Below are 25,980 nucleotides of genomic sequence, written 5' to 3' on the forward strand. Positions count from 1 at the left end.
ACTCCGTGCGCCACCATCGCCTTTTATTTAATATCTGATCAAGTTGAATTTTATCCATCATTTCTTGTGAATATAGAACAAGACTCTGAGAGTTCAGGGATTTAATTTAATTTGGAGCCATATTTGAGCAGTCATTAATGGCACTGGATCAAAATGTTGCCCTTTTGTTTGTGCGCGTGCATTCGTGTGTGTGCGTGTGTGTGTGTGTGTGTGTGTTTATAGGCGCGGATTAAGCTCAGTCAGCTCATTTGCTGGTGGTTAGCTTTGTCAAAAAAACTGATTTTTTCACCATTTTTAAATTGAGATAGTGAGGAGAATTTCCACCTTAGAGAAATACAACAATTAAAAAATAAACTCCTGACTCTCTTTGTCCTTCTCTTGTGTTCCTGTTTTTCTAGGTATGAGGTCGTTTTCCAGCGCCTCCGGCTCCCTAGCGTACAGGTCAGTTAAACTCTGCACGCACACACACACACACACACACACACACACACACACACACACACACACACACACGAATGCACACACCTTAACGGAAAATAGTTCCTGAAGCTTTACAGCTTTACAGTGCTGTTAAAAACAATGTTTGGAATGTGCAAACAGGTAAGCCTTGGGAATGCAGCTCCTTGAAGATAAAATGTGTGTGTGTGTGTGTGTGTGTGTGTGTGTGTGTGTGTGTGTGTGTGTGTGTGTGTGTAACAGTATATCTGAGGAGGAACCGGGCCCTCTGCGGAGCGACACCGAGGGCAAGAGCGTGACGAAAGTCAGCCGGACTTTCAGCTACCTCAAGAACAAGATGTACAAAAAGACCAGGGTGAGGGAACGTGGATATTTCTTCCTTTGAGCCACGCTGGGATCCTTCTGCTTCTGAACAGCTCCAGTCATCGTCTTTTTGTCCCTGGGCTTCTCTTCAGGACAACTTGGTGTCTCAGATTTGCCCACAGAGCATTTTGTCTTACGACATTTTCTTTGTCACAGACATGAATCTCTAGATTAAAAGAAAGTTATTTAACGGCCAAAAGTCTTTTTCAAGTGAAAATATCTTCTTATTACATTATAAGCAATAGTTCAAATTCCTTTTGTGGGAGAAACACTCCCCTTCTCAGCATGATGAATGAATACTAAATGAAAGCACAAAACCGCAAGAGTGACGCACTGTACTTTGATATCCAGTAATTACGCTAATTTGGGGAAAGAAGTACTATTTGGAGCAACTTCAACTTTTGTTTGCAATCCGTTATTGCGCAGTCGTCTAAGAGAGACACACAGAAGTGTGAACAGGAAGTAAAACAGGAAGACGAAGATGAAGGTGGTTTTATGATCTCATCTGACCTCAGTCCCTACTTTGCTTTTAAAGGAACAGGCCAAACCTTATTGACCATGTTTTTGTTTTTTAGCAAACTATTAACAAAGCTTTGTTGTTCAAGGAGGCGCCTGGTTGTTGAATTGAATCCGTGTTTGTGGTCAAGGACCAACACTACAACCTTTAGTCTTCATTGAATTCAACCAGGCATTTTAATAGGTTGTCTGTTAATAACTTTGGTTTTAAGGGATTTAGTTTTGTGTTAGGCTTCACACAGTTGCATGTCCTGTTCAGAGAGGAGGTAGTGAGGCACATTTTGAAATAGCATCCGTATCCTCCCGTGGCGAGCCAGTCACTTCCTCGTTGCAGCCTCAGTGCTGCCAGTAGCCTCAGCCACAGCCAGTGATGTTATGCAGGCGCTTCACGGGGAGACACTTCTCAACCAGATGGAAAGGTTGGCTGGAGGTAGGCGAAAGGACTGCTCTTTTTTATTTACCTTTTGATTTCCATTTGAAACTGTAGGGTATCATGTGAGAATGGATCGCTGTGTTCCCTCCTGGGGCTGATGTCTCTTTCCAGTCAAGTCATTACCTGATTCAGTCATTACCACTTTTTATCATAATGAATCACTTCAGCAACCAGAACTATGTTTAAATCTTTGAATTGGCTTTTTTCCCCATAAAGTTTTAGTGTTAAAAAAAAGGAAAAAAATAAAATATCATTGAGTGTCAAAAAAGAAAGCAATTCTTAGAAAAGTCCCTGGGGTGCAGAATGCTCATGTGGAGTTTGGTTAGACAGCTGTTGCAGGAAGTGACAATGAATGCGTGATGTTCCATCCAGTCGCCGTCTTGAAGAGAAAGAGAGAAGAAGAGAGCGCTGCAGTGTGTGCAGCTTTGTGGTGCCCTCAGACCGAGAGGCCCAGGGGCCGCCTATTAAAACGAGCTGGAAACTCAATTTCCCGCCCCCTCCTCCCCCCCCCCACCCGTTTCCTCTGGGTTAGGGTGGAGGCTCCGTGATGCAACACGAGAATAAGAGCCCTGTTCTTCTCTCCACCGCTTTATGGGGATTGGTGTATGGAGATGACCATCAGCTGAGGACGACCTGTTGTGCAAAGGTCGGAGATCCGATTCCTAGACAGCGAGTCTCCGTCAGCAGCCTCCTTACAAAAGGAGCACGGCAGTAGCTGAGAAGAGACATTATTATATCAATAGGGTGACCGTAGTGGGGAACTGTTCCTTATTTTAAACCGTCTAGTAATCCTGTTAAAAATACATCAAATTCCAGCTTTTAACATTATTTTTTAAGTCAAAGCTTCCCTCAGACAAGGAAACACTGCTTTCAAATAGTCTCCTAATGAGGTCAGCATAAATAATGCAACCCTTAATATGCAAAGCCCCCTGCTGCGTACTACATTGAGGTTTAATGCTGCTCTGCTGGATCGAGATTGTAATTTAACTCAAGCGACTGGCCAAAAGTGACCCAGCATTGTGTTTTGTTGTTTTTCTTGTAATAGGCTGTATTTAAAGGTAAAGTAATTACTGCCCTGTCTTGGTTGGCTTGTCTTCTAAACTATGACGCTTCCCCCTGTGAAGGAAAAGGACCGCGATAAAAGGGAGAAAGACAAGGAGGTCAAGGAAAAGGACAAGAAGACAATCAACAGCCATCTTTTCACACCAGTGAGCCCGTGCCAGGCCCTCCAGTGCTTCCAGTGCAACAAGGCTTTTAACAGCAAGGAGGCGTTCCAGTGCACATGTAAGTCCTGCTGTCCCTGTGTTCTCCCTCCCCAGGTCAGAACCCCTGCTGCTTAAGGTCTTTATCATTATTAGAATCATTTATCTGGTTGAATAAGGAGCCATGCTAATGCACACAACACTGAGTATACTGTAAGGAAAAAGGAAGTGGCAATATTCAAGCCTTAATGCTATGTGGCATCAACCTACAGTCAAAGCTCTGTCAAGAATCATAGGAGGTATACACGTATATATATATACATATATAGTTTAAGAGTTTAGTTTGGGAAAAATACTGTGGAAATCCGATAAAAGGATTTGTATTACTCCCCAAAGGAGAAACGGAAACATACAGAACACTTTAGAAAAGACATCATCTACACACATTAGATAACACCTCTGGTAAAAGACAAGTCAGACAACAAACAAAACCATAAAACCAAACCAAAATCTACAATCTCAATGGTGTTTGCAGATGATGATGACAGCATAATGAATGGATCACGTGTAGACGGATCCTGTTTCATGTTTGAGTTAAAAGAATTTCAGTGAAGCACAATGGAAAAGGAGCCAGTTTATTTACTTCATCCACTTTTTCTACTTTTCTTAAAAGTGTCTGAAACTCAAATAATACCAACCAGCTCCATGACTTGTTTGAAGTAGTGAAGCTTTTCTTGAATTGTTTCTGAAACAGCAGCAGCAATAAAGAGGATCTAGTTTATTGCACAAGTCTTCTGTGCAAGCCAGAAACCGCCTAATAAGGAGAGACCAGCTCTGATGGATCAGACGGTTCTGTCAATGGTCACAATGTGCCTCAAACCGGCAGGAACCGCTCCGGATGGGATTTCTGGAGCCACAGATTGTTGCGGGGGTGTTTTCGGGAGGTTTGTTGCTGCAGATGTCGGGCCAACAGACAGTTGCCCTTTGTCTGAGATTAGCTGGAATCGGTTGAAACGTCCACAAAAAGCATTAAAATGCTCTGTAAAAGCATTTAAGTGGAGAATAAATGGGCAAGAATTCAAGCTGCTTTAGCCACCATTGGTAATGGAGAAAATGAGATCAAATGCCCTAGAGTGGGCCCTTCTAGTGGGGAAAACGTGATGCTGTGCACTGTGGGGTGTCGTTCCAGTGGAGAAAATGTGGTTAACTAGACGTTAGCATGTAAAACACGCGGTAAAGTGACATATCTGCCTCACCACATGCTGCTCACACAAGACTATATCTCCCCCCCCTGACCAAGAGAGTGCATGGATGTCCTCCTAAAGAGCGGAAATGTTGTTGGCCAGTTGCATCTGTGACGAGCTGTGTCAGCGTGTCTGTAGGGTTTCACTCTGTCACCCTCATCCCACTAACTGAGTCCCCACATGTAGAATTCTGGACATTTCTTAAATAGCAATTTGACACTCCAAATGATGGGATGTTTATATTTTGCTCTGCTGGTTGCTCTCATTCAGTGGTTCAGCGGGTGACCTCTCGTGCTCAGAATGTCGGTAGGATGAAGGTTAAACCACGTCCATGTGGTTACTTATTTTGACACAACCAGAAGCGGTAGATCCTCCGTCTGTTACAAAGTAGGAACTGGTTTGTATGGAATTCTCCCATTGACTTTACAGGATGATCTTATTTTAGCAATCGAAATGATGACTTTAAGAATGGGGCTTTGGAAATGTTTATATAATTGACATTTTCCCATGTACTGTGTGTGTGTGTGTGCGTGTGCGTGTGTGTGTGTGTGTGTGTGTGTGTGCCTCTGACAGCCAAAAGTCATTCTTTTCTTCTTTTTCCTCTCGGGCATGAGCAGTATTACGCCTTCATTGCATCACATGCTCTGCTCCAGTCTGGCTTTCATTAGCGGGTTGGTGGAGTTTCCTGGCCGGCTATGAAAAAAGTCAGAGTCAGAATTTCTTGCCCCCACCTTTTCCACACACCCTGGACGCCCCCACCGCCGCGCTCACAGCATTCACTGAGCGCTCTGATGCTTTTCTTTCCAGACTGTAACGCCTCTGTCCACAAGAGCTGCAGGGACAGCCTGCCTGTTTGTGCCAAGGTGAAGATGAAGGTAAAAGTTCCCCGAGAGTAACAGCACCACTGATTCCAGACGGCTCTTTGTCTCCTGCAGCCAACTCCTCATTAATGCTTCTGTTCTCTGCGTTTCTGGCCAGCTGCCCAAACAACAGTTTTCAGTACCAGATTCAAGCCCGTTTCCTACGGTCACCATGAGGAACAAAGGTGAGTGTAAAACAAAACTGGCACAAATTGTCATTTCCAGCTCTCCAGCCATTTGGACTAAAGATAGCTTCAATAAACCAAGCATCTGCACTCTACTCCTACTCTGTGTTTGCTCACAGCACGGTTATGGGCTGTAGAGGGAATCACTGAAAACCACTCACTCAAATCTTAAGAGTGCAGTGCTAGCAGCTACGGACATTCTTCATGCACTTCCTGCTTAGAGAAACATCATGTAACCCCAGCAGTATTACTGCATGTAGTATGTGTCGCAATGTTTTAGATCAGTTAAATGACTTTAGAAAGAATGCAGGTTTAAGGACATTGGTGCTAGACTTAACTTGTTGCCTGTGTAGTGCACAGTGATGACACAATATGCATTTCCTGTAATGTACCCGTCTCTGGTCCAGCTGGTGGAACAAGGGAGCGACCCTGGTCTGCCATCTTGTGCCCCGAAGATCATCCTTCCTTAATCTCATCAAGGAGACACACCAGCATCATGACTTTCCATGGCAACAACCTCTCCAAGAGTCTCTCTATAAGCAACATCGCAGGGTGAGCTGCTATGTGTGTGTTCCTCGGTGCATGTGTAACGGATGCGTTTTGTGAATAGAAGAAGTCGACTCAGATACTGATCTTTCCAGAATTTATTTGGTCCTGCAGAAGACAATAAGACACAAATAGTGCCTTCTGGTCTCTATCTGCACATCAGCTCCCTATAAAGGGGAAGATATAAGTCAGGGCAAGCGGATGTTAATACTGTTAATGCTAAGACAAATATCGCCAAATTCAGCGACCACCAAACGTATATTTTACCTTCTAAAATGATGACACTTCATCAGCTGGATGCCGTGATAATAATGTTACTCACGATAATGGTCGCTGATACAAACAATTACATTTTTAAAAAACACAACATACCTTCAACAGCGTAACCCTTCTGTGAAGGAAAAACTACGGAAGCCTAGGAGGCGCAGAAAAGATGAGACGCAATATCCGCTTATAACAGATTTAACTCGTCAAAATAAAATTCACACTCAACAGGATTGTTGACTAATAACCAAAAATAAGAGATGATACATTGAAAATGATAACTTGTATTTCTGACTCCGTTACATAGGGATGGATGTAAGGACACTTGGATAATAACATTTCTATTTAAATTCAATGTATTTCTGCTTCTTTTGCCTTCTTTTATTTGTTGACATTCTATTTGACTGCATCTTATTTTCACCTTGTGTGTTTATTCATCTTATTGGCAGGTTGTGGTTTTAATTTAGTGTTTTTTATTGTTATCTCCAGTCCGGTGTTTGATGACATGCCCATTAAAGGCCTGCGGTATCTCTCGCAGTCTACCGACTCCCTCAACAGAACCAACCAGGTCACAGAGTCCATGGAATCACTCACTGATGAAGGTTAACACACACACACACACACACACACACACACACACACACACACACACACACACACACACACACACACACACACACACACACACACACACACACACACACCATAGACTGAATGAATAACTCAAAGTTTAAACAAAATATGATATTTAAGATAACAAATGTGTGTTCTGTGTTCTTCCTAACACTCATTAGAATATTTCTAATGTGAAGGAATTAAACCATGTAAATGACATGCAATGTAATCACAACACTGCAACGTCAGCATTGAGTGAAACAAAATAATGATTCCAGTCCATAAAGGAACGGGATATAGCAAATGGTGAAGTAGCTTTACTTGCACGATTCTTTCAAAAGACCTAATCAAAATGATGATTTATTATAAAAAATCATAAAATGTAACTTTTAGCTTGAAATTGGAAGTACAAGTTGTGTCGTCGGCGCAGGGACGGAGATGATGGACGGCCAGCTGATGGGGGAGTTCGAGGCCGAGGCCAAGGAGCTGGAAGCAGACTCTTGGAGTTTATGTGCGGAGCAGCAGCAGTACCTGCAGCAGCTGGACAAAGAGCTCGCCAAGAAGCAGGACGTCATATATGGTGCATTTCATTACCCTGAACACGCTTTTAACAAGTTCATTGGAAATACAGGACAATGTTAAGCAACTTAAGAAGCACAGTTAAGTGTTATTGCAAAGTAGTCTCCATTGTAGCTGTTTTTTCAGTAGAAACTACTGTATATGGTGAAGTCTGTTAAGATAGATATATTCATTGAGTTACTGCGTCGAGACGTCTCAAGCCTTTGGTTACAATCTATTTGAGGCTCCTCAAATATCATATTTCCTATGCTTACACAAAGGTATTCAGTGACACACGCTGCCTGGCGACCTCGGAGGTAGAATTATGCAGAGACCCGACGGTCGGTCGGGTACAAAGTGCCGCTGATGTCATGTTTTGACCAGGCGTTTCCTCCCTGCGTCCCCTTCAGAGCTGATGCAGACGGAGATGCACCACATCCGGACGTTGCGCATCATGTCCGAGGTCTATAGCAAAGGCCTCCAGAAGGAGGTGCAGCTGGAGCTGCAGATGTTGGAGAAGCTGTTCCCCGCCATCGACGAGCTGCTGGAGCTCCACACGCAGCACCTCCTCCGCCTCCTGGAGAGGAAGAAGGAGAGCCAGCTGCATGGGGGGAGCACGGATGGAGGCTTCATCATCAACAGGATAGGGGACATCCTGGTCAGCCAGGTTAGAGGAGGGAGGGGCTGGTGCGACGTAGATTCAGGTCCCCAAATTGTTTGCTGCAAATATCCACTATGTAATGTAGAAAGAGGATTTAAACCACAACTCCCATAAACTATTCAATGTCAGGCTGGTAGGTTAGTTCACTACTTTGGACCAGACTTAAACATAATTATGAGTTTTTTTTAAATGATCAAACTATTAGTGGAATGATTGCCATGACATTTGTACAGACAAGGATGGTCCCCACAGGATCAATGCTCTAGATTCCATAACTTTTCCTTCCGTTTGACATTTCATTATAGTTTATTACAGAATACCTTGGAAGGGAACAACATTCCCATCAGCCTCAGCTGAGATGTGTTTAGTTCTAGTAAGAGATGTGGAACAACACAGCTGCTCAACATCAGCGTGATCCTTCTGGGCAATGAGCTCTAAGCACACAACCTGGCTATAGTCTCCTGTTTCCATGTTTCAGAAACAGATAGCAGTCCTTAGCTCTGTTTTAGTGTGCCGTAGGAGTTGGTTCTTTAAATATGGTTCTCCCGGCTTAACTTTCGAGATCTGAAACTAAAACACTGAGTCCTAGCTCCCAGTAGACGTTCTCCTACAACCTTAGCCTCCTGGCTTAGCTTTTTTTATTTTTATTCTTTTGTGGTCTGTAGCGATATTTGTTTTGTGTAACACGTCTGTGAAATTGTGCTGCAGTTCTCAGGGTGCAACGGCGAAAGCATGAAGAGGGTTTACGGAAGATTCTGCAGCCGCCACAACGAGGCCGTGAACTTCTACAAAGACCTCCTGACCAAAGACAAACGCTTCAAGGCCTTTATCAAAGTAAGCATCTTTCAGCCAGTCCTATTTCAGTCACAAATGTATCCCGCATGAGTGATTCTTTTCGCTGAAGAGAGATGTCTGGTCTTCCAGTAGCCGTTGCTGAATAGATGTGTCAGACACACTGGGTTCTGTGCCACTCATTGTGTTAGTCAGAAAGGCTTGTTCTCGTTCTGTCAGTGCATGTAGGCCATAAAACCCTTGAGGCTGTTTGCTTCATTTGAAATGTGTTAGTTCTTCCATTGTCTTTTATTGTTGTTGTATTCATAATCACAGCAAACACATCTTAAGTAATATGACTGTATTGTTCTACAGAGAGTGTGATTTCCGTTTATCGTTTAGAGCCACCTGCTACGTTGACATGTTTCACTAAAGCACTTGTTGTTGTTTTTTTCCCAGAAAAAGATGAGTAGCAGCATTGTGCGGAGGCTTGGTATCCCAGAATGCATCTTGCTGGTGACCCAGAGAATAACAAAGTACCCAGTGCTAATTCAGAGAATTCTGCAGCACACTAAAGGTTAGCTTCCTGCCGGCCTCTACGGTGGACTTGACCCTATGGATTGGGGAAAGTGGGTTTTATTTAGGACTATAGTGGCGACTACAGATAGATAATGAGATGACAAAAATAGAGATTTTACTTGTTCAATTGTTTCTTTGGTTCCGTAAATAGCTTCGTATTGTTCGCTGGAGACATTGAAGTCTTTAATCATCCTCATCTAACCTGTCATCACTTTGCATAAAATATGCAATACAACATTTTCATTTAGTGAAGTTTACAGACCTTTTGTGAAGCATATCTTTGCACAGCCTAGAATGTGTTTCTGAAATCTTAGAAAAGTGTAAACGTTGAGCTATCAAAAAGCATTGTAGAAGCTTGAATCACTTGGGGTTAACTGAATTAATGATTTTGTGTGTGTGTGTGTGTGTGTGTGTGTGTGTATCACACATTTAGGATAAATACACTGTGCACGTCAAATATTTCACACGTTATTTGCATCTCATGGTTTGGCCTCCCACTGTGTACATTTAATCTAATCCCTCTTAAAGGCTGTTTATAGTTCTATGTGGGGCGGGGGGGGGGCTCTACCTTAATCCCCAAGGTGCTTTAAAAGGACTCTCTCCTGCCAATGCTGATATTTACTGTGTGAGAATAACATGGCACGCTCACATTTACAGATAGGATTATGGTACTTGGGAGCACTCAGGTACTCACAACCATAGGAGGAAAATATTCAACTTTGGGGGGAAACTGTTACTTACTGATGGAACTCAAGTGCCCACTATAAACCAGGCCTGTGTCTCAGAGACATAAGGACTCTTGGGCTTAATCACGGTGCATATTTCATGGCCAAAGTTCAAATTACCAAATGGACCTGATCAGCCATAATTTTGCCTACATTTTGTGTCTCAACAAAATACAAGATTTCTTAAAATCATACTTCCTCGGATAAAAAAAGAGCGGGCTTAGGTATTGGTTCACGGGTAGTCTATCCAGAGACAGGTATCAATGCCGGAGCGCTCGCCTGCCTCACCTCCGTCTCTCTCTGGTCACATGTCGGCGCAGAGAGCGAGGAGGACCACGAGGACCTGACGCACGCCGTCCGGCTGGTGAAGGAGGTGATCGCCGCAGTCGACAACAAGGTGAACGAGCACGAGAAGAGGCGCCGCCTCAAAGACTTTCACGGCCGCATGGACAGCAAGTCCATCATGATGACGAAGAGCGGCCAGATCTTCGCCAAGGAGGACCTGCTGAGGCGGAGGCTGATCCACGATGGAGTGTTGCAGCTCAAGAACTGCCAGGGGCGGCCGAAGGGTGAGGAGGCCGCAAACTCTCCCTTAAAACGTGTGTTCCCACCTTGTACTTACCCAACCCCTTTCCTCCGGCTCTTCTCCAGACGTCCACGCTCTGCTGCTGTCGGACGTCTTCGTCTTCCTCCAAGAGAAAGACCAGAAATATGCCTTCGCCATGCTGGTAGGATCCCCGCTTTAAGCCTTCCTGCTCTCCTTCCTCCACTGTTCACAAGCACTTTTTTTACCCATCTCTCCGGGAATCAAGATCACCGCCAGAAACGTTGCTCTCATATTTTCCTATCATACTGTTAGCTGTTAGCTTTACCCGCCCCCCTTTGCCTGTACGTAGGAGCTGATGAAGCCGCTCTCGGCATCCAAACCAACTGTGATGAAGTGTTATAATGAATGAAGTATATCATTGTTGACGTCTTTTTCCATGTTTACTGGCCTCACTCACACACACACACACACACACACACACACACACACACACACACTGGGCAGAATGAAAACCAAAGCGGGCCTATGGCATAAAAATTGCCATTGGAGGACAAACATGTGGCTTTGAATGTGAACAAGCCTCAATCACCTGGGCGGAAAATACAATGTTAGCTGCACAAGGTGGTTTCATCCAGAGATTGTTAGTATTTTTAGACTTGTTTCCTTTGTTGAGGTGCAGTTGAAGCTTAAAAAAAAGACAAAGCTAAAGACCAAAAATGCACACTTGATTTCACTTGATTGAACCCATAAATGCACCAGCGGTGGATTGTATTCCCATTATTCCACAGCAGTTACTTTAAAAGGAACCTTTCCTTAAACCTCAGATGAGATTGCTAAAAAAACTTTGGGATGTGGTTTTCTGCGACTGAGTTTCACTGAATCGAGAAGAAATGAAACAGCGGTTTGTGGTGTTAGTTTATTTAACTGTGCCTTTTTTTTTTTTCAACCTTGAGGATGCAAAGACTGCTGATCAGCTGACTCCTGTGTTGATGATAACAACATTAACCAGAATCTACATGTATTCTCTCCTTCTTTCTCCTTCCCCCCCACACACATGTCTTTAACCTCTCTCTGTCCTCTATTCCCGTCCTCGCCATCCTTTCACTCACCTCTGCTTCCACCCACCCTTCTTCCTGCCTTCGCCAACCTCCAACAACATGTGTTTTCCCTCCTCCTCTTCATCTTTTCTTCTTCTGTTCATTCTCCTCCTCCCTCAACCCCTCCCCTTCTTCCCTCGCCCTTCCCTCCCTGCAGGACCAGCGCTGCACGGTCATCTCCCTCCAGAAGCTGATCGTGAGGGAGGTGGCCAACGAAGAGCGCGGCCTCTTCCTCATCACGGCGGGCATCGAGAAGCCGGAGATGATGGAGGTCCTGGCCAGCTCTAAGGACGAGCGCAACACCTGGATGCAGCTCATCCAGGAGGCCATGCAGTCCATGTAAGTAGGATTTATTTATGCGTTTAGGTGATTTGAATCACAAGAGCGTTAAGGGATTTTGCAAATACCACTAAATGCTTTTGTATCCAAGAACAATTGTTTTACACAGAATACACTGGCTCCCTTTACTTCTAACTTAAGCTCATTAACTCAACTGGACAAAACATGCTTCACATCCCCTATTGGCTGCTCATGGCTCATCCACAGCTTTTCTGTGTTGTAACCCAAGAGTTAGACCCAGCCCAGTTCTCCAGATAGTAATAAACGGGAAGCTGCGACAAAGCACTTTGCGGTCAGGAGGATTAGCGCCGCTCTACCTGGGGATGGGACGCACTCAGGGACCGTCTAATACTGGATTGGCTTCAAGGGCAGCTCTCTATAAGCAGAGGATTATTCCACTGCAGCCAGCGGAAGGAGAGAGATCTCCCTCTCCAGTCAGTCTTCTGTTCAAATACATCAATCAATATATTGGCAGAAGTAGACTAAAAGTCTTCAAATGATGCTCCTTTATTTCTCTTTCCAACAACATCATGTTCTTGTTCAAAGCTGTTAGTGTTATATACACTAAAGGGAATGATTGTTTTGCAAAAAATCCTCAGAAAGAACTGCCTATAAAATGTAATAAAAAATAGTCATCAAAATCTTTGGGCATTCATTTCCAACTTGAATTGTTTGATCTCAGCTTGTAGACGTATACATAGATATTGGAAGTGATGTAGATTTTGGTTGGACAGGGAGAAGGATGAGGACGAAGGGATTCCCAGTGAAACGGAAGATGACAAGAGACAACTGGAGACTAAAGCCAAGGAGATGCGAGGTGAGGGGAACACTTCTATAGTGCCACAAAGCCACAAAACTGTTCTCCTCACCGTCCGTCTCTGCCGGTCAGATCTGTTGAGGCAGAAGGACACAGAGATCATGTCTCTGCTGGAGGAGAAGGTGCAGCTCTTCAGGGGGATGTGGGAGCCTCTGAACCCAGGGGAGGAGGTCTACCGGCAGGTCCAGCCTCTCTTCCGGTCGGCCTGCAGCCTGGAGCCGCCCGGGGGGGCGTCCATCATGTTGAACGCCCTGCAGGAGGGTAAGACGCTGTGTTTGTGCTGTTTATGGGTTACCAACAATAACACAGACCTCATCTCACTTTCCATCCGTGTAGCTGGACACTTCCTTTATTTTAGTATCTCCAATCTTATTTAGTCTCAGAGTCATTTGTTCCTACGCACTGTTCATCAAATGTTTATGGAGGAGGAAGCAGTGTTTATTTGATAGTACATTTTGACAGAGAGAATAAAGTTGATGTAAATTTAAACAATCCGGTTTTGGAGATGTTTGGCATGAGTGAAAAATGGAGCTGGAGCAAAATCCTTGAGAACATGACTTGTTATATATGTATATACTTGTTAAATATGTTTAATTAGTCACAACAGAAATGTTGGAAAACATAATTAACAAAGAAATATGTTACATTTGTTGTGTTTTGCTGTGGTATTGTGCAATGACAAAGCATTGTTTATTTTTATATTAGATGTACTGAAGTTGTACAAACGCTATGCAGCTCGTCCTTAATGAAGAATAAAGTACTGCTGCAGGCAAAGTGTCTCCGTGAAAAAGCAGCAGTATCTGATCACAAGTAAACATTCAGCTTTAGGATGTTTGCAGCTCTAAAAAGATGTAATGTAATGTAATCTTCTCCACTTTTGAAACCAGCAGCAAAGGTGAGCTACCCCCCCCCGCCCCCCTCGTATCACCTGGGGCAATAATAATCCTTGAGCTATATGTAATGTCATGTCCCCTGCTGAGGTTGTCTTAGCTCATTGTTTCACCTCAACCAGCAACATGTTGTTTTTTTATTGTCATACTCTGTGTAGCCCAAGTTGGTGTCATTTTTATAGGGGTCGGGATGTTTTAGCTTTCAGCAAAATAGCTCTGTGCTTCAAACAGGTGGTGAATAGTTGCTAAGCAACAGAAGCCAATTGCTGGTTGAAAGCAGAAGTGCCTCGAAGGATTCAGCGCAGAGCTGAACCGTAACGCTGTTAGCCGCGCTAATTCACTTACTGACATTGATTTTGCCCCCCCCCCCCTCTCTCTCTGTGTGTGTGACAGTGGAGACCCTGCAGGGGCTGGTGAACGGCAGCCTGGGAGGGGCCATGGCCGGCGTCCAGGAGGGAGGGGGAGCGGGGCCGGTGTGTTTGCCCCGTCGGGCCGAGACCTTCGGAGGCTTCGACAGCCATCAGATGCACAGCAGCAAAAGTAAGCCTCGGTGCAGAAGAGCGGTGTGAAGACACTGAACCGCATCGACTCGGTGACCCAGAGCGGCAAGGGCTCACTGCAAGTTTCCCACAACGCCCCTGTTCAGTGCAGTGTTAGGTCAGGACATGGTTAGCAGAGCCTCACCACTGGTGAGTGGGACTCCAGTGGCACCGAGGCAGATATTGAGCCATAAAAGGCCTAGACTATTATGTCAGTAGCAGCACCTGCAGAGCATCCAAACAGCTTTCAAAAACATACATTAGTACATAGACTTTCCATATAGTAGTTGTGGCTGTCTTTGCGGATCAGTGGACCTGAGCCGCTGGGTTCATCTCCATCTCCTGTGGTTTCCCTTCCTGTCAGGTGGAGACGTCGACGAGAGCGAGGATACAGCGGCTGATCTGCGCAGGACGGAGTCCGACAGCGTTTTGAAGAAGGTCAGCATCTCAGCTGCCAATTGCCCTTAAAGCCCCTCAATGAGAACCCAGAGGCCGTGTGTGGGGGTGCATTTATGCGCCCACATTAACAACGCCATTGAGATGAATTTAGCCACTTCTCTCCCACCAGTGAATTAGCCTCTTGACTCCTCCTGCAAAGAGCCTGTTGCTAATGGCGACCATCAGTTGCATGCAAATTCAATAATGGAGGAAAACGAATGCACGGCCTTTAGGGCTGCCGCTAGCCTCTGTAGTTGTTTATCCTGCAGAGACACAGCAGCTGGACTGCACATGATTGTGTCTTAAATGTTTTAGTGGAGCCGCAGAAAAGAGCGTGATTTTTATTTCCGTTCTGTCCCGGGCGCGGAGCCAAAGTTCAGAGGAGGTTCAGCAGTAAAAAAGCTGTTTTCTCCATAGTTTGTAAATGTAAAATGAATTCTTCGAGCTGGTAATGCTCTGCCTGATGAAATCCTAGTAAGTGAAAGACTGCTTCTACGCAGATTTATACAGTACAGCCACATGTGCAACTGTAATTCCATTCAGTCCTACACACTGGACAGTATGCACCGCACACACTGCATGATGTGTGTGTGTGTGTGTGTGTGTTCTGGCTGTGCTTAAGGGCGTGTTTTTGCTTGCAGGGAGGAAACGGCAACACGCTGCAGCTGCTAAAGAGGAACAGTGAGGTAACACCGACTTCCTCTTTCTAACTTAATTAGAGCTGCTGCTCTAATCCACGGGAGCCGTCCAAACTTCATCATCATGAATGTATCACCTGAAGCCGCGCAAGTGGTAGAGTTGTACTCTTTGTGTTTGTGGTATTACTGTGAAGCACAATTTTAAGCAACCAACCCTGTGGCAGGCAAAGTAAACTGTAAATGTTTCTATGAGCTAGCAGACACATTTATAATGAAATTCTGATGCGAATGGAGAACTACAGAGCCGTGAGGCTGCTGTGAAGCCTTGTTTTGAGTTTTGCATGATTAGCACGCACAAAGTTCACCTTTTTTATGGTCGGTTTAGTGTGTGTTTTCATGCTAACATTTGTTTATTAGAATTAAATCCTTTTAATTAGTCATAACCCAAATCATTTGTAAAACTTTACCAGTGACGGCGCTTCCTGGTCATCAGTTATTGTAAATCAGCTTCTTGAGAATGTGTGTACCTCACTGTATGCCAACGTTATACAAGCATGAGATCTCTATCCAATCCATCTGCAAGATGTAAAGATATTTCTCTAAATATTAGGATTTCTAATTAGAAAAGACGATAATGTACATTAATAAAAAGGTCCTGAGAAGCTGCTATATGTTTAATACTTAACAGGCTATAGACAGGTTCAACTATTCCTACAGAAAAAGATGTTTTTCTATCATAGGATGCTGTTCCTGTACATTTTGATCTCTTATCATCCCCCCCCCCCTCTACTTCTCACACAGACGCTGCATTTATATTTGATGCACGAGACTTTTAGCAGATCTTTATAAAGTTGGTGTCTGAGTACACACTCTGCATACTCGACTCCGTCGTGTCTTTGTTGTGCATTTTAAATGAAGAAAAGCTCACATCAGTTGGGGTTTAATGCTGGCTTTGCCTCCGAGTCCACCTGCTGAAGCCCCCTTCTACCAAATCCTCCACTGGAGCTTTTTTCTTAGGAAGGATAAGTGGGATGTTTTCAGTTGTGCTCAGTGATCTCTCTTCTCCCCCAGCAGTTCCTCAACAGTGTCTCCAATCTGCATTACCTGCTCAGCACCCTGCAGGTAAGAAGCCTCCTGTAAAAACCTACACAACCCGCGCCTCAGACCCCCGGCGGTCGTGATGTGCATTGTGACCCTGATCCCTCCGTCCCAGGCGGTGGTGGTACAGCAGGACAGCTTCATCGAGGACCAGCGGCAGGCCCTGAGCGAGCGCTCCTCCTCCCTCACCTCGCTGTCGCGGGCGTCCTCGCGGCCCAGCTCGCTGATCGAGCAGGAGAAGCAGCGCAGCCTGGAGAAGCAGCGGCAGGAGCTGGCGTCCCTGCAGCGGCAGCAGGCGGCTCACGCCGAGGAGAAGAGGAAGCGGGAAAAGGAGTGGGAGACGAGGGAGCAGCGGCTGACGGAGAGGGAGGGGCAGGTGCACACCCAGGTAACTCGCATTGATGTATTCATTAAAGGTGGATTCCAAATGTAACCATATTTGCTGCATTCTGGTGACTAAACGTTGCAGCTTCATCGCAGTGGTTTAAGATGAGCTCAAAGCTCGCCTGCTCTGCCGACTTAGTCACATGACTCGCTTTAGGTCTGTCAATCAACAACGGCAGGAAGAAGCTGCAACATTTATGGACGTAAATGGAAGTGACTCGATAGAAAAGCACTTTCTTCCCTTTTGATGACTTATACAAATACTAACAGTTACAGAAGTGTGAATTGTGGTTCGATGGAGCACTCTGAGTTACAATAAGGTTCAGCCCCTTGTATTGTTCTCACACTACAGAAAAGAGTGAACCGATGCCGATCACAGTTGACTTTATACAGATGTGTGCAAAGCCAGTTTGGAGACCTTCTGAATTTGATTGGTATAAAAAACCAATACAGATCAGTCAGTGAGGAAGTCTCTCTCTCTCTACATCCTCATTGCTGTTTGCATCTATCTGACGGTGGTAAAGAGAGTTTGAGAATGATTGAAACGCATTGTGATTCATTCAATGCTCACAATGTGGCACGTTTAGCAAATGCAAAGAGAAAAGAAAACTCAGCAATTGCAAAAGATTCCATTTCTCAGGGTGAAGAAAGGATTTCATTGTGAAGTGGCATCAGTATGTTAATCAGCGGAGTAAATGTAGCCATTATGATAAAACCTTTAGATTGAGTGAACAGGTGCATGGACAGTCTCAGGTGATGGAGTCCCCAGACATCGGTGTGCTCCACGATGAAGTGACATCCTTTTCAGTTTCTCACATCCCACGGTGCCGTTTCAATAAATCCATCAACGTGCCTCTCCAACCACTGCAGGAGGAGGAGGTCCTGAAGATGCAGGGTCAGCTGGAGGAGGAGAAGCACGGCCTGCAGAGCAGGAAGGAGGAGTACCAGAGAGACCTGGAGCGACTGAGGGACGCCCAGAGGAAGCTGGAGAGGGACCGGGAGGCTGTGCAGCGAGAGCTCGACAAGATGGAGGAGGTGAGTGGACTCTTATTTACATTTTAAATGTGACGGCCATGTCTCCGTTTGCTTTGTGGGACGCTGTGATTTGCTCAGACACTCTTTGGGGGGTGTTTTACTCGCGTTTGAGGCTTGAGCCTGACTCCAAACAGCAAAACAGCTCTCGGAGGGGGAGGACTGGTAAACAAGTCACAACAGAAGCTATATTTCCAGGCTTTTATGCCTAAGTGTTTTTTTGGCATCACTTTCTTTGAAGCCCATGTCTATAATTCATTACAAACCCACATTATGCCTAAAAACCTGCTTACAGCCATGTACTGTATAATTCAGTGCAATGTATGTTCACAAGTTACTGTAAGTGGCCATTGTGTGCTTTGAGTGCAGTGAAATCATCACGTTAAAATGAAGACTCAAAACATTCAAAGAGTAATTAATACTTTACGTATCTACATTATGATTCTCGCTATAAAAGAAGTCAGTCACACCAGTAGTTTTTGATATAATTGATATTTAACCGCACGTCATTATGGTCATAAAGCATTACAAATATTGATGAGTGATTACAACCAATTCAAATGCTTCAAAGGTCTCATAATGCATTAATGTGGTTAGAAATGTTGCCCTTTTGCTGCCATTAAACCTCTATTTGCTAAAGAGTCACACTCATCTTTTATTAAAGCCTGAAATGAGTATCTTTCCCACACATGCACACCCTGATGCACCTTCTGTACCTTCCCCCCCAGAGAAGTACCTCTACGACGTCGGAGGAGTCCCTGATCTCCAGCAGCCCCCAGTCCCTGCAGCTGGACCCGCCGAAGCTCTCCTCGTCCTCCTCGTCCTCCTCTTCCTCCCTGCTCAGGCTGCAGCCCCAGCGGTCGAAGCCCAAAGGGAAAGGCCTGAATCCCTTCACCTCGTCCTCCAGCAACCTCAGAGGAGGAGAAGCCAACCACCAGATCTCAAAGAGCCTGCTGCAGCTGGCCAAGAACAAGAGCAAAGAAGAGAAGGAGAAGGAGAAGAAGAAGAAGAAGAAAAGCAAAGGGGGGAGCACGCCAGAAGCAGGTAGAGAATGGTGAATATGAGGAAGTGGATGGATTTACATTCAGGTTCATTATTAAGTGCCTTTTTTAAGCCTTTTTTCCTGGAACTAGAAATGTAAACATTCGTCGTTCTAAACATCGCCGATAAAAGTTCAGAAGACCAGTGGATCATATGTTCAATAAGTCTACTTGTATAGGAGAAAGGACGTAGGACACCCACTGCACTATACATTCTCCATTGTTATAGTTCTGAATAACTGACAAAACTCATGAAAACATCATCAATAAACCCTCTGGATTAAGTTAGAGTGTGAGATACATAGACATTGGTTAGCCGGTGAAACTGACCCTCATCTTTAACAATTCCATAAAAAGCACCGTGCAGCACAGCCTGTCATGGCTGTAGACTCTGGTGATGCCTTTTTAGAGAAATTGAGCTTTTAAGTGTCAGCTTGCATCAGGCTTCCTCTTTATCTCACCGTGCAGAGCCTTCCTCATCTGACCATGTGCACCCGCCTCCGCTGGGTCCTAGCGCCAGCTACGTTTACATCCCTACAATAGGCCGCGTCGTCTCATATGTACGTGCTGCGTGCTGACAGTGTGCAGCATGAACTCTCCCCTCCTCCCTTTCAGACCCCTCCCACCTCCCGGAGACTCCTCGGGATGGAGAGATCTTCTTCTGCTGAAGGCGAGGTTCTGCATCCATCACAGCTATTCATGGGGAATGTGTTACTGCCAAGTAGTAATAAATGCATCTCCATACGTAATAATGCAGGCTTTTTTGCACCTTTAACATCATCCTTGAAAATATCTCCACATTATGCAGTCAGGCATTTTAACTTTACATGCAAGAGAGAAATACATTTTTTTGTATAATATAATGAACTGCTTTCAGTTAAATGTTTTAGGAATTCTTCAAGTAGACATACATACTTTTAGAGTATTCAGTTCCCTTTTCCAAAGAAGATTTTTTTAATTGGAAGAATTCTGAATTTGGGAGCATCAAATGGAAAGCAGGTCGCTCCATTGCCTTTCCAGGTTTTGGGGATTCTGTTTTAGCCTTTTCTACCCACAGACACAAGTGAATGACAACACTGGAGATGTATCTCCTGACTACTTTACAACATCAAAAAAGCCACAGAGGAAAATCTGCATCATGCAGTGACATGGCAGCATGACCCCTCCCACTCAAAAGAGGATTCACACTGAGAGAAAACATTCCTTTATTTGCTACTCAAAAAAGCATATCTGGTCCACTAATTCTGCCTTCTGTTGGTGCTTAAATTCAAATTCAAACACCTCCGGTAATCTTCTATAAAGACTTTATGCCATCTATCTTGCTGCCGGGTTTTAATTTATTTGAATAATGGATTCCTCCATTTGCCAGTGAAACAGTGATGAAAGGACGAGACATATCTTCCCGCGTCTAATGGATCAATTCATATCCTTTAGTGTGTTCTGGAGCCGTGGATGGATATTAGCTCCATCTTTTTACACGGCCCTCATCTCTCCAGCGGAGCTTTACCTTCCCTTTGCTTTATTTTTGCTTTTCTAATTGTGCGTAACTCTGCAGGCAGCAAACTATCGGCTCCGGTGTGTCGCAGCGTTCCTTCACAGTGAAGGAGGCTGTTAATCTGGGGACAAAGCAGCTGGTTAGAGGATAGAAACACGCCGCATGAGGCTCTGTTCGGCTTCTAAAGAACCCACGCTGTCAGGAAGCACTTTGGTCCAAATACGTTCATGGTTTCTTTGCTTGTGTTCCCTGTGTGAGATACCGACTGAGGAGATCTTTGCTAACTGGGGAATTCAAAATGTTTTTTTGTTTTAACCGATGCTCACTGATCCAAAGTAATGTTTCCACGGTGACCTGTGTTTTATCCCCACTAAGCCCGGCTTGTGAGCCACACACAAACGTTACCTGCTGGACAGGTAGGAAGTAAAAGCTCTAAAAGATAAATAATAGAAAGCTTCTATTTCCCATTGACTTACGGAGCAGCACCGACCTGCTCTGAGAGCGCCTCTTTTGTCTGGCGTTTAAGTGCTCGTCTATTAGCTGTGCTGAGGATTTGACTTTGTGTTCCCTGCCTGGTTTTATTATAGTGTGTCTTCTAAGAGGCTTACGGGGACAGCCAATTAGTTGCTTCATGTCTTTTGTTTATGGCTTTTTGGAGTAATCCAGTCAAAGAAACGGAGAAGAATGGGGCCTCTTGTTTTGTTCCTGGCCGGCTTCGTGTGTTTCGACCACTAGGGGGCACTGCACCTATGACAAGATGAGTCCCCCCTTCCTCCCACTCACACCACAACAACGTTTAAACTTTTTTACCTATCCTGCCTGCCGTGAGACATTGAGATATTTTTCTCAGCGGGTACGGAGATAATGTGATGAGAGTGGGCTCTCTCGCTCTGTGACATTTTCCTTGCCGCATTTGTAATTGAGTGCCGAAACAAATAAGTTGTCAGAGATTGTAATTGGTTACTCGGAGAGAGCAGTCAGCAGCAGCTTTAATGTGGGGGGGGGAAGCGGCCGGGCAGAACCACAGACCCCTCTCTGTAAAAGACAATCATGGTGATGATGATGATGATGATGATGGGGCTGTCCATGAGATGAGTGTGTCCATCAGGTCACCCTGCGTAGCCTTAAATCTTAGACAATAAATGCACTAAAGTAGAGCTGAGCGTCCTCAGGAGAGAGAGACATCGTTTGGACTCTGCTTTGAAGCTTTGAAGGAAGAGTTTTGCACCGTCAAATTGGTGCGGATTTGTTTTGTTCCCAACAATGTAAAAAAGAAAAGACAAAGGGCAAAACACAACATGTAAATATGATGTATGTATAAAACAGATCAAATGTACAAAAAAGGATGATCAGTCTTTTGCGATCTATTGCAGCATTTTGTAAGTGTTTTATTTATGTTTCATGTCAAGTCACATTTCTCTCACAATAAAGAAAAAAAATCATAATGGACATTTTGAGTATTGCTTTATATCATTTGTCTCGACACACTGAAAGTGCATCAGGTTTTTTACATTTGGATCAGTGCAGTAAATCCTGGTAATGGCTTGATTTCCTGTTTCCTCCAGCGCTGCAGCAGCAAAAAAAAAGACACGCAAGAAAGCTGACATCCGTCTTGATGGATTGACACACAGCGGCTGATAAATGAAGCTCCAGCTGCTTCTATCTCTCCGTGCTGCAGACAGCGTTTTGCCTCTTCAAACCCTCTACTTCTTCTTCTTCTTTTCCACTCTTAAATACACAAGTCCACCCCGTCCCATTTCTCCCTGGGCTACAAATGATCGATCGAACCTTGTGATCTCTTCTCAGCCGCTATCTCCATCACTCTCCATCGGCTGGTTCAACGTGTATAAACCCTTGAGACAAAACATCAGCTGATGAGAGCAAACAGAGTCACTACAGCTGGGTTTGGATCTCCATGGAGATCATTCCCACCCAATCAGTTGTTCAGAAGCAAGCTACGATGGCACAAAGCTAGATAGTCTCCTCGGCTTCTGGTTGTCATGGTGATGAGGCTGGCGGGGATTTGCTGTTGAAAAATGAGATGGTAAGACTAGGAGACAGAGAGGGAGGGTAAAGTAAAATCAGGACTGCACAATTATTTTCTGAATTAAAAATCCCATCATGTCCTTGAAGAATAAAACGTTTGCAAACAAGTGCGTGCAGCTTGAATGACGATCAGTTCTTAAACTCTGATATTGATTATCTTTTATAGATAAGAATAATTCAACATGTTCAACTAATTATTCTCACATCATGACTAAATCCGTTTAATTTATAGCTTTTAAAGCAGCTTTGAATTGATGAGGAGGGGTAGAGCAACATAATCCTAAAAGCACTTTCCTATCCACGCTTAGTCATTTGGTCTCTGACATGAAGCGAGTGAAGTCAACAATGAAGAATCAACCAAAGAGCTGCTTTTGATGTGTTCTTTCTGCTGCATTTAGTGAAAATGGCCACTTGGGGGCAGCCGAAAAACAAGCTGTACACAGAACAGCGTGGTGTTAGCAGAACTTTAGCCTAGTGTTTTAACGCTCCGCTTTTGGGCGCCACCGACTCTTCAGGGACATTCATGTCTCTGCTGCTGGATGCTCCCGTTCACATTAGGGATTGTACCCATTGTTACATGCTGCTTCCTGCTGCTTCGTGCAAAGGTCCTACTTATTAAATCCTAATATATTGCTTTTTTGTGGGGCTGCTACTTCATATATGATTTGGTAGTTTAAGCGAATGCATCGCATTTTACGGCATGCGACATCTCTAAGGTAACTAGAGTAACCAAATGAGTGCCTTCTTTAGTGGTCATCGGAAGCCTTTTCTTCCACGCTGTTATTCTGATAAGTTAAATATATGTTAATCTGTTGCTTTTGCATTTGTCATTCACTGAAATAGAAACACAAAACCATCAAATGCATCCCACCATCGTAGAATAATAACAGCCATGAAGACACATACAATGTTTGTGCTTTTCCTTTGTGGATATTAAACTGAGAAAATCAGTTTTAGGGTGAACACTATAGTTGTGGGTTTAGCTGCATAATTTATGAGTTGTCAAATATCACATGTTACTGCGAGATTAACGACACAAGGGTGAAGTGCGGCGAGCTTCGACAGCTTCATTACGTCTCTCTTGCACACATTTAATTCATTTGAAATTGTGCAATCATGCACATGTTATCTAGAATGCAGGTGAACCCAAGTGGGAACACTGAACAGAAATTCTGAATCCATAAAAAAATACATAATAAAACGCCAAGTAAGCTGTAACCTCCCTTTCTCTTTGCCACATGCTTCAGATTCTCTTCACCCTCTTTGTATGATCTCATGAATGCAGCTGCAAGAGTTTATGTATTCATGTATTTGCATGTATTTCTATGTTATTTCCCCTGTCAGACATCGACCTGCACATCGCTGGCTCTGACAAAAAATCTAAATGAATCCTAAGCAGTTTTGGAAATAATGCGTTCTGTTACTTTGCAAGGCAACTAGTTATGTGACTAATTCTAAAAAAATAAATAATGCTATAACTGTTAGAGAAATGTATTATTGCTTACTACGTAGTACTTATTTTATGTTTATTTTTGACCCTTTGAGATTCCTGCAGGTGTACATGTTACTGAGTCACAGTAAATTAAGGACAGCCCACATAAAGTAGTTCCTTTCTTCCAAACACTTCTGGAGTGAATATATCTTTGGATTGATGAGGTTGCAGCCAAAGCAATGCAAACATTTCCCCTCAGTACCGGACTGATGCTAATGAAGTGAAGCCCAGCAAGGTTGGAGAAGACTTATTAGAGACATCAAATTGGCTCTTTGGGTACCATTGTGTTATTTTTATTGTTCTAAGGAAACTGTAAAACTATTTTAATTTAATTAGAATATCTCTAAGAGTATTGATTTATTCTCTTGTCTTTGGCTGCCGTAATTAGTAAAGTAATTGAATTGCTATTGAGATAAGTCACTGTTTTGTTTCACTTGTATTCAGTAACATGCTCATAAGACAGACCCAATATAATGGCTTTGTGTCCATTTTAGCAAATACAACTGACTTGTATATTACTTTACATAGATAACTGATATCGCGAGGTTGATTAACTTTATGTGATGCATGCTTCTACAGCAAGATTTTAGATCTGACTGACCTTTGCATGTAGAAAATGTATCCTATAATTTTTAAAATATTGTAGTAAGAATTGGTGCAATACTTGAATGCCAACATGTTCCTGCTTTGTGCTGCTTTCCCTTCATAGTAACGGCCCGCTTGGTTTCCATCAGCCGGTTGGTAAAGAGCCACAATGACGTGTGCATGAACAACGGTGCCAAGAGACCGGACCGCAGTCTAGTGAACGCACTGGTTTCTGGCAGAAGGACGTCAATATTGATAAAATGACACATCCTTTCAGCGGATCCACTTCTTGTGGCGAGTTCTGGGCCCGGTTTGATGTAATCAGGTGTGCAGTTTCTGCCTGCTGTGCTCAGCAGTCAGTCAGGCTCAATCAGTGGAGAGACATCTATTCTGGTCACGATGACGTGTGACAAGACCATAAATCTGAACTGTTAACCACGAGGCCGAAACCAGGCGTTCAAAACGTGCACTCCATCATGACACGTCCACTAGGACCTCCATCCCATGAATGGCAACGAGGAGGGCGGGTGCATCGCTGCTGTTACGCATCGATCCTTAGATTCCTTTTCATTGAAAAGGAATCAACGTGGCTTCATTAAACAACCAGAAACAACCCTAACCATCTCACTGGGAAATAATGCGTTTCTAGATTGAGAATGCAGAGACAGCTAAAGAATTAGCTTCGGTTGTTGAGTCCACTCTTAATGTCACACATTTGTGTTGCTGACGTGTTGTGATGCTCTGCTGCCGTTTCCTTCCCTCCTCGTCAGGCTTTTATTGCATCTGTGACAGCGAGAGTAAAATGTAGCCGCGCTTTGGATCTTTTCCTTCTCTCCGCCATGATGAGTGTCTCACGCTGCACTGAGCTGAAGGGTGTGTGTGTGTGTGTGTGTGTGTGTGTGTGTGTGAGAGACAGAGAGACCTGTGTTTCTTCCACCCAGAGATCTCCTTGGTTAACTTCTAAAGTAGTGACAGCGGACCGTAGGAACAGGAACAAAAGGGTTCAGATCACGAATAATGTATAATAGCAGCCGAGTGCCCCCCCCCCCGCGAGTCACGAGATGAAAAGTTGTCGAACACAGAAGCAGAAGATGAGGCCCGAACAAAGTAACCGTGGCACCGGCGCCATGATCTCCAGGACCTTCTCCCACTGGATATTTACAGAATGCTGAGTAGATATAATTCTAGTCCTTCTGGAGTTTTGAGGGAAATCGCGTCCGTGAGCGGTCTCTGTGCCCTGGTCGGGGAACAGTGGAGATCGGGGGGAGGAAGGGGGGGGTGGGGGGGGACATGCGAGGTCCTCCATCTTGCTCAGAGATGTGAGGATGATTTAGGAGGCCTGTCTTTGGCCGGGTGTCGAGAGAGAGAGAGATCCGGCCTGAGCAATCCTATTACTCCTCCATGACCCTGCCTTAATGCGCACACACACACACACACACACACACTGTTCCCAGTGCCTAGCAGGCTCACGCAGTGTTCAGGCAGCCACCACCGTACTTAAGGACCACGCTGTAGTGGAAATAGC

The 25,980-nt window shown here is 44.4% G+C and overlaps 1 protein-coding gene across 4 annotated transcripts in view; it reads left to right on the forward strand.

The window, feature by feature from the left end:
* The window catches only part of LOC119224583 (A-kinase anchor protein 13), a 72,960-nt gene extending 51,179 nt beyond the window's left edge, over positions 1-21,781 (forward strand). The window contains exons 16-39 of one of the 4 annotated variants that reach the window (XM_037481767.2): positions 399-441; positions 700-811; positions 2,893-3,052; positions 5,022-5,089; positions 5,193-5,259; positions 5,667-5,811; positions 6,559-6,671; positions 7,115-7,264; positions 7,653-7,909; positions 8,612-8,737; positions 9,134-9,251; positions 10,299-10,547; positions 10,630-10,706; positions 11,780-11,961; positions 12,696-12,778; positions 12,851-13,039; positions 14,062-14,208; positions 14,572-14,645; positions 15,287-15,331; positions 16,358-16,405; positions 16,497-16,769; positions 17,636-17,800; positions 18,526-18,841; positions 19,453-21,781. In XM_037481767.2, coding sequence (XP_037337664.2) covers positions 399-441; positions 700-811; positions 2,893-3,052; positions 5,022-5,089; positions 5,193-5,259; positions 5,667-5,811; positions 6,559-6,671; positions 7,115-7,264; positions 7,653-7,909; positions 8,612-8,737; positions 9,134-9,251; positions 10,299-10,547; positions 10,630-10,706; positions 11,780-11,961; positions 12,696-12,778; positions 12,851-13,039; positions 14,062-14,208; positions 14,572-14,645; positions 15,287-15,331; positions 16,358-16,405; positions 16,497-16,769; positions 17,636-17,800; positions 18,526-18,841; positions 19,453-19,505 — 3,260 coding nt within the window. In that variant the 3' untranslated portion in view covers positions 19,506-21,781. Of the gene's footprint in view, positions 1-398; positions 442-699; positions 812-2,892; positions 3,053-5,021; positions 5,090-5,192; positions 5,260-5,666; positions 5,812-6,558; positions 6,672-7,114; positions 7,265-7,652; positions 7,910-8,611; positions 8,738-9,133; positions 9,252-10,298; positions 10,548-10,629; positions 10,707-11,779; positions 11,962-12,695; positions 13,040-14,061; positions 14,209-14,571; positions 14,646-15,286; positions 15,332-16,354; positions 16,406-16,496; positions 16,770-17,631; positions 17,801-18,525; positions 18,852-19,452 lie in introns of all 4 variants that reach the window. The other 3 variants (XM_037481777.2, XM_062562058.1, XM_062562057.1) reach the window with 3 other exon arrangements.
* The last annotated feature ends 4,199 nt before the right edge of the window (positions 21,782-25,980 follow it).

This window comes from Pungitius pungitius, chromosome 4 (assembly GCF_949316345.1).
Source record: "Pungitius pungitius chromosome 4, fPunPun2.1, whole genome shotgun sequence".
NCBI lineage: Eukaryota > Metazoa > Chordata > Actinopteri > Perciformes > Gasterosteidae > Pungitius > Pungitius pungitius.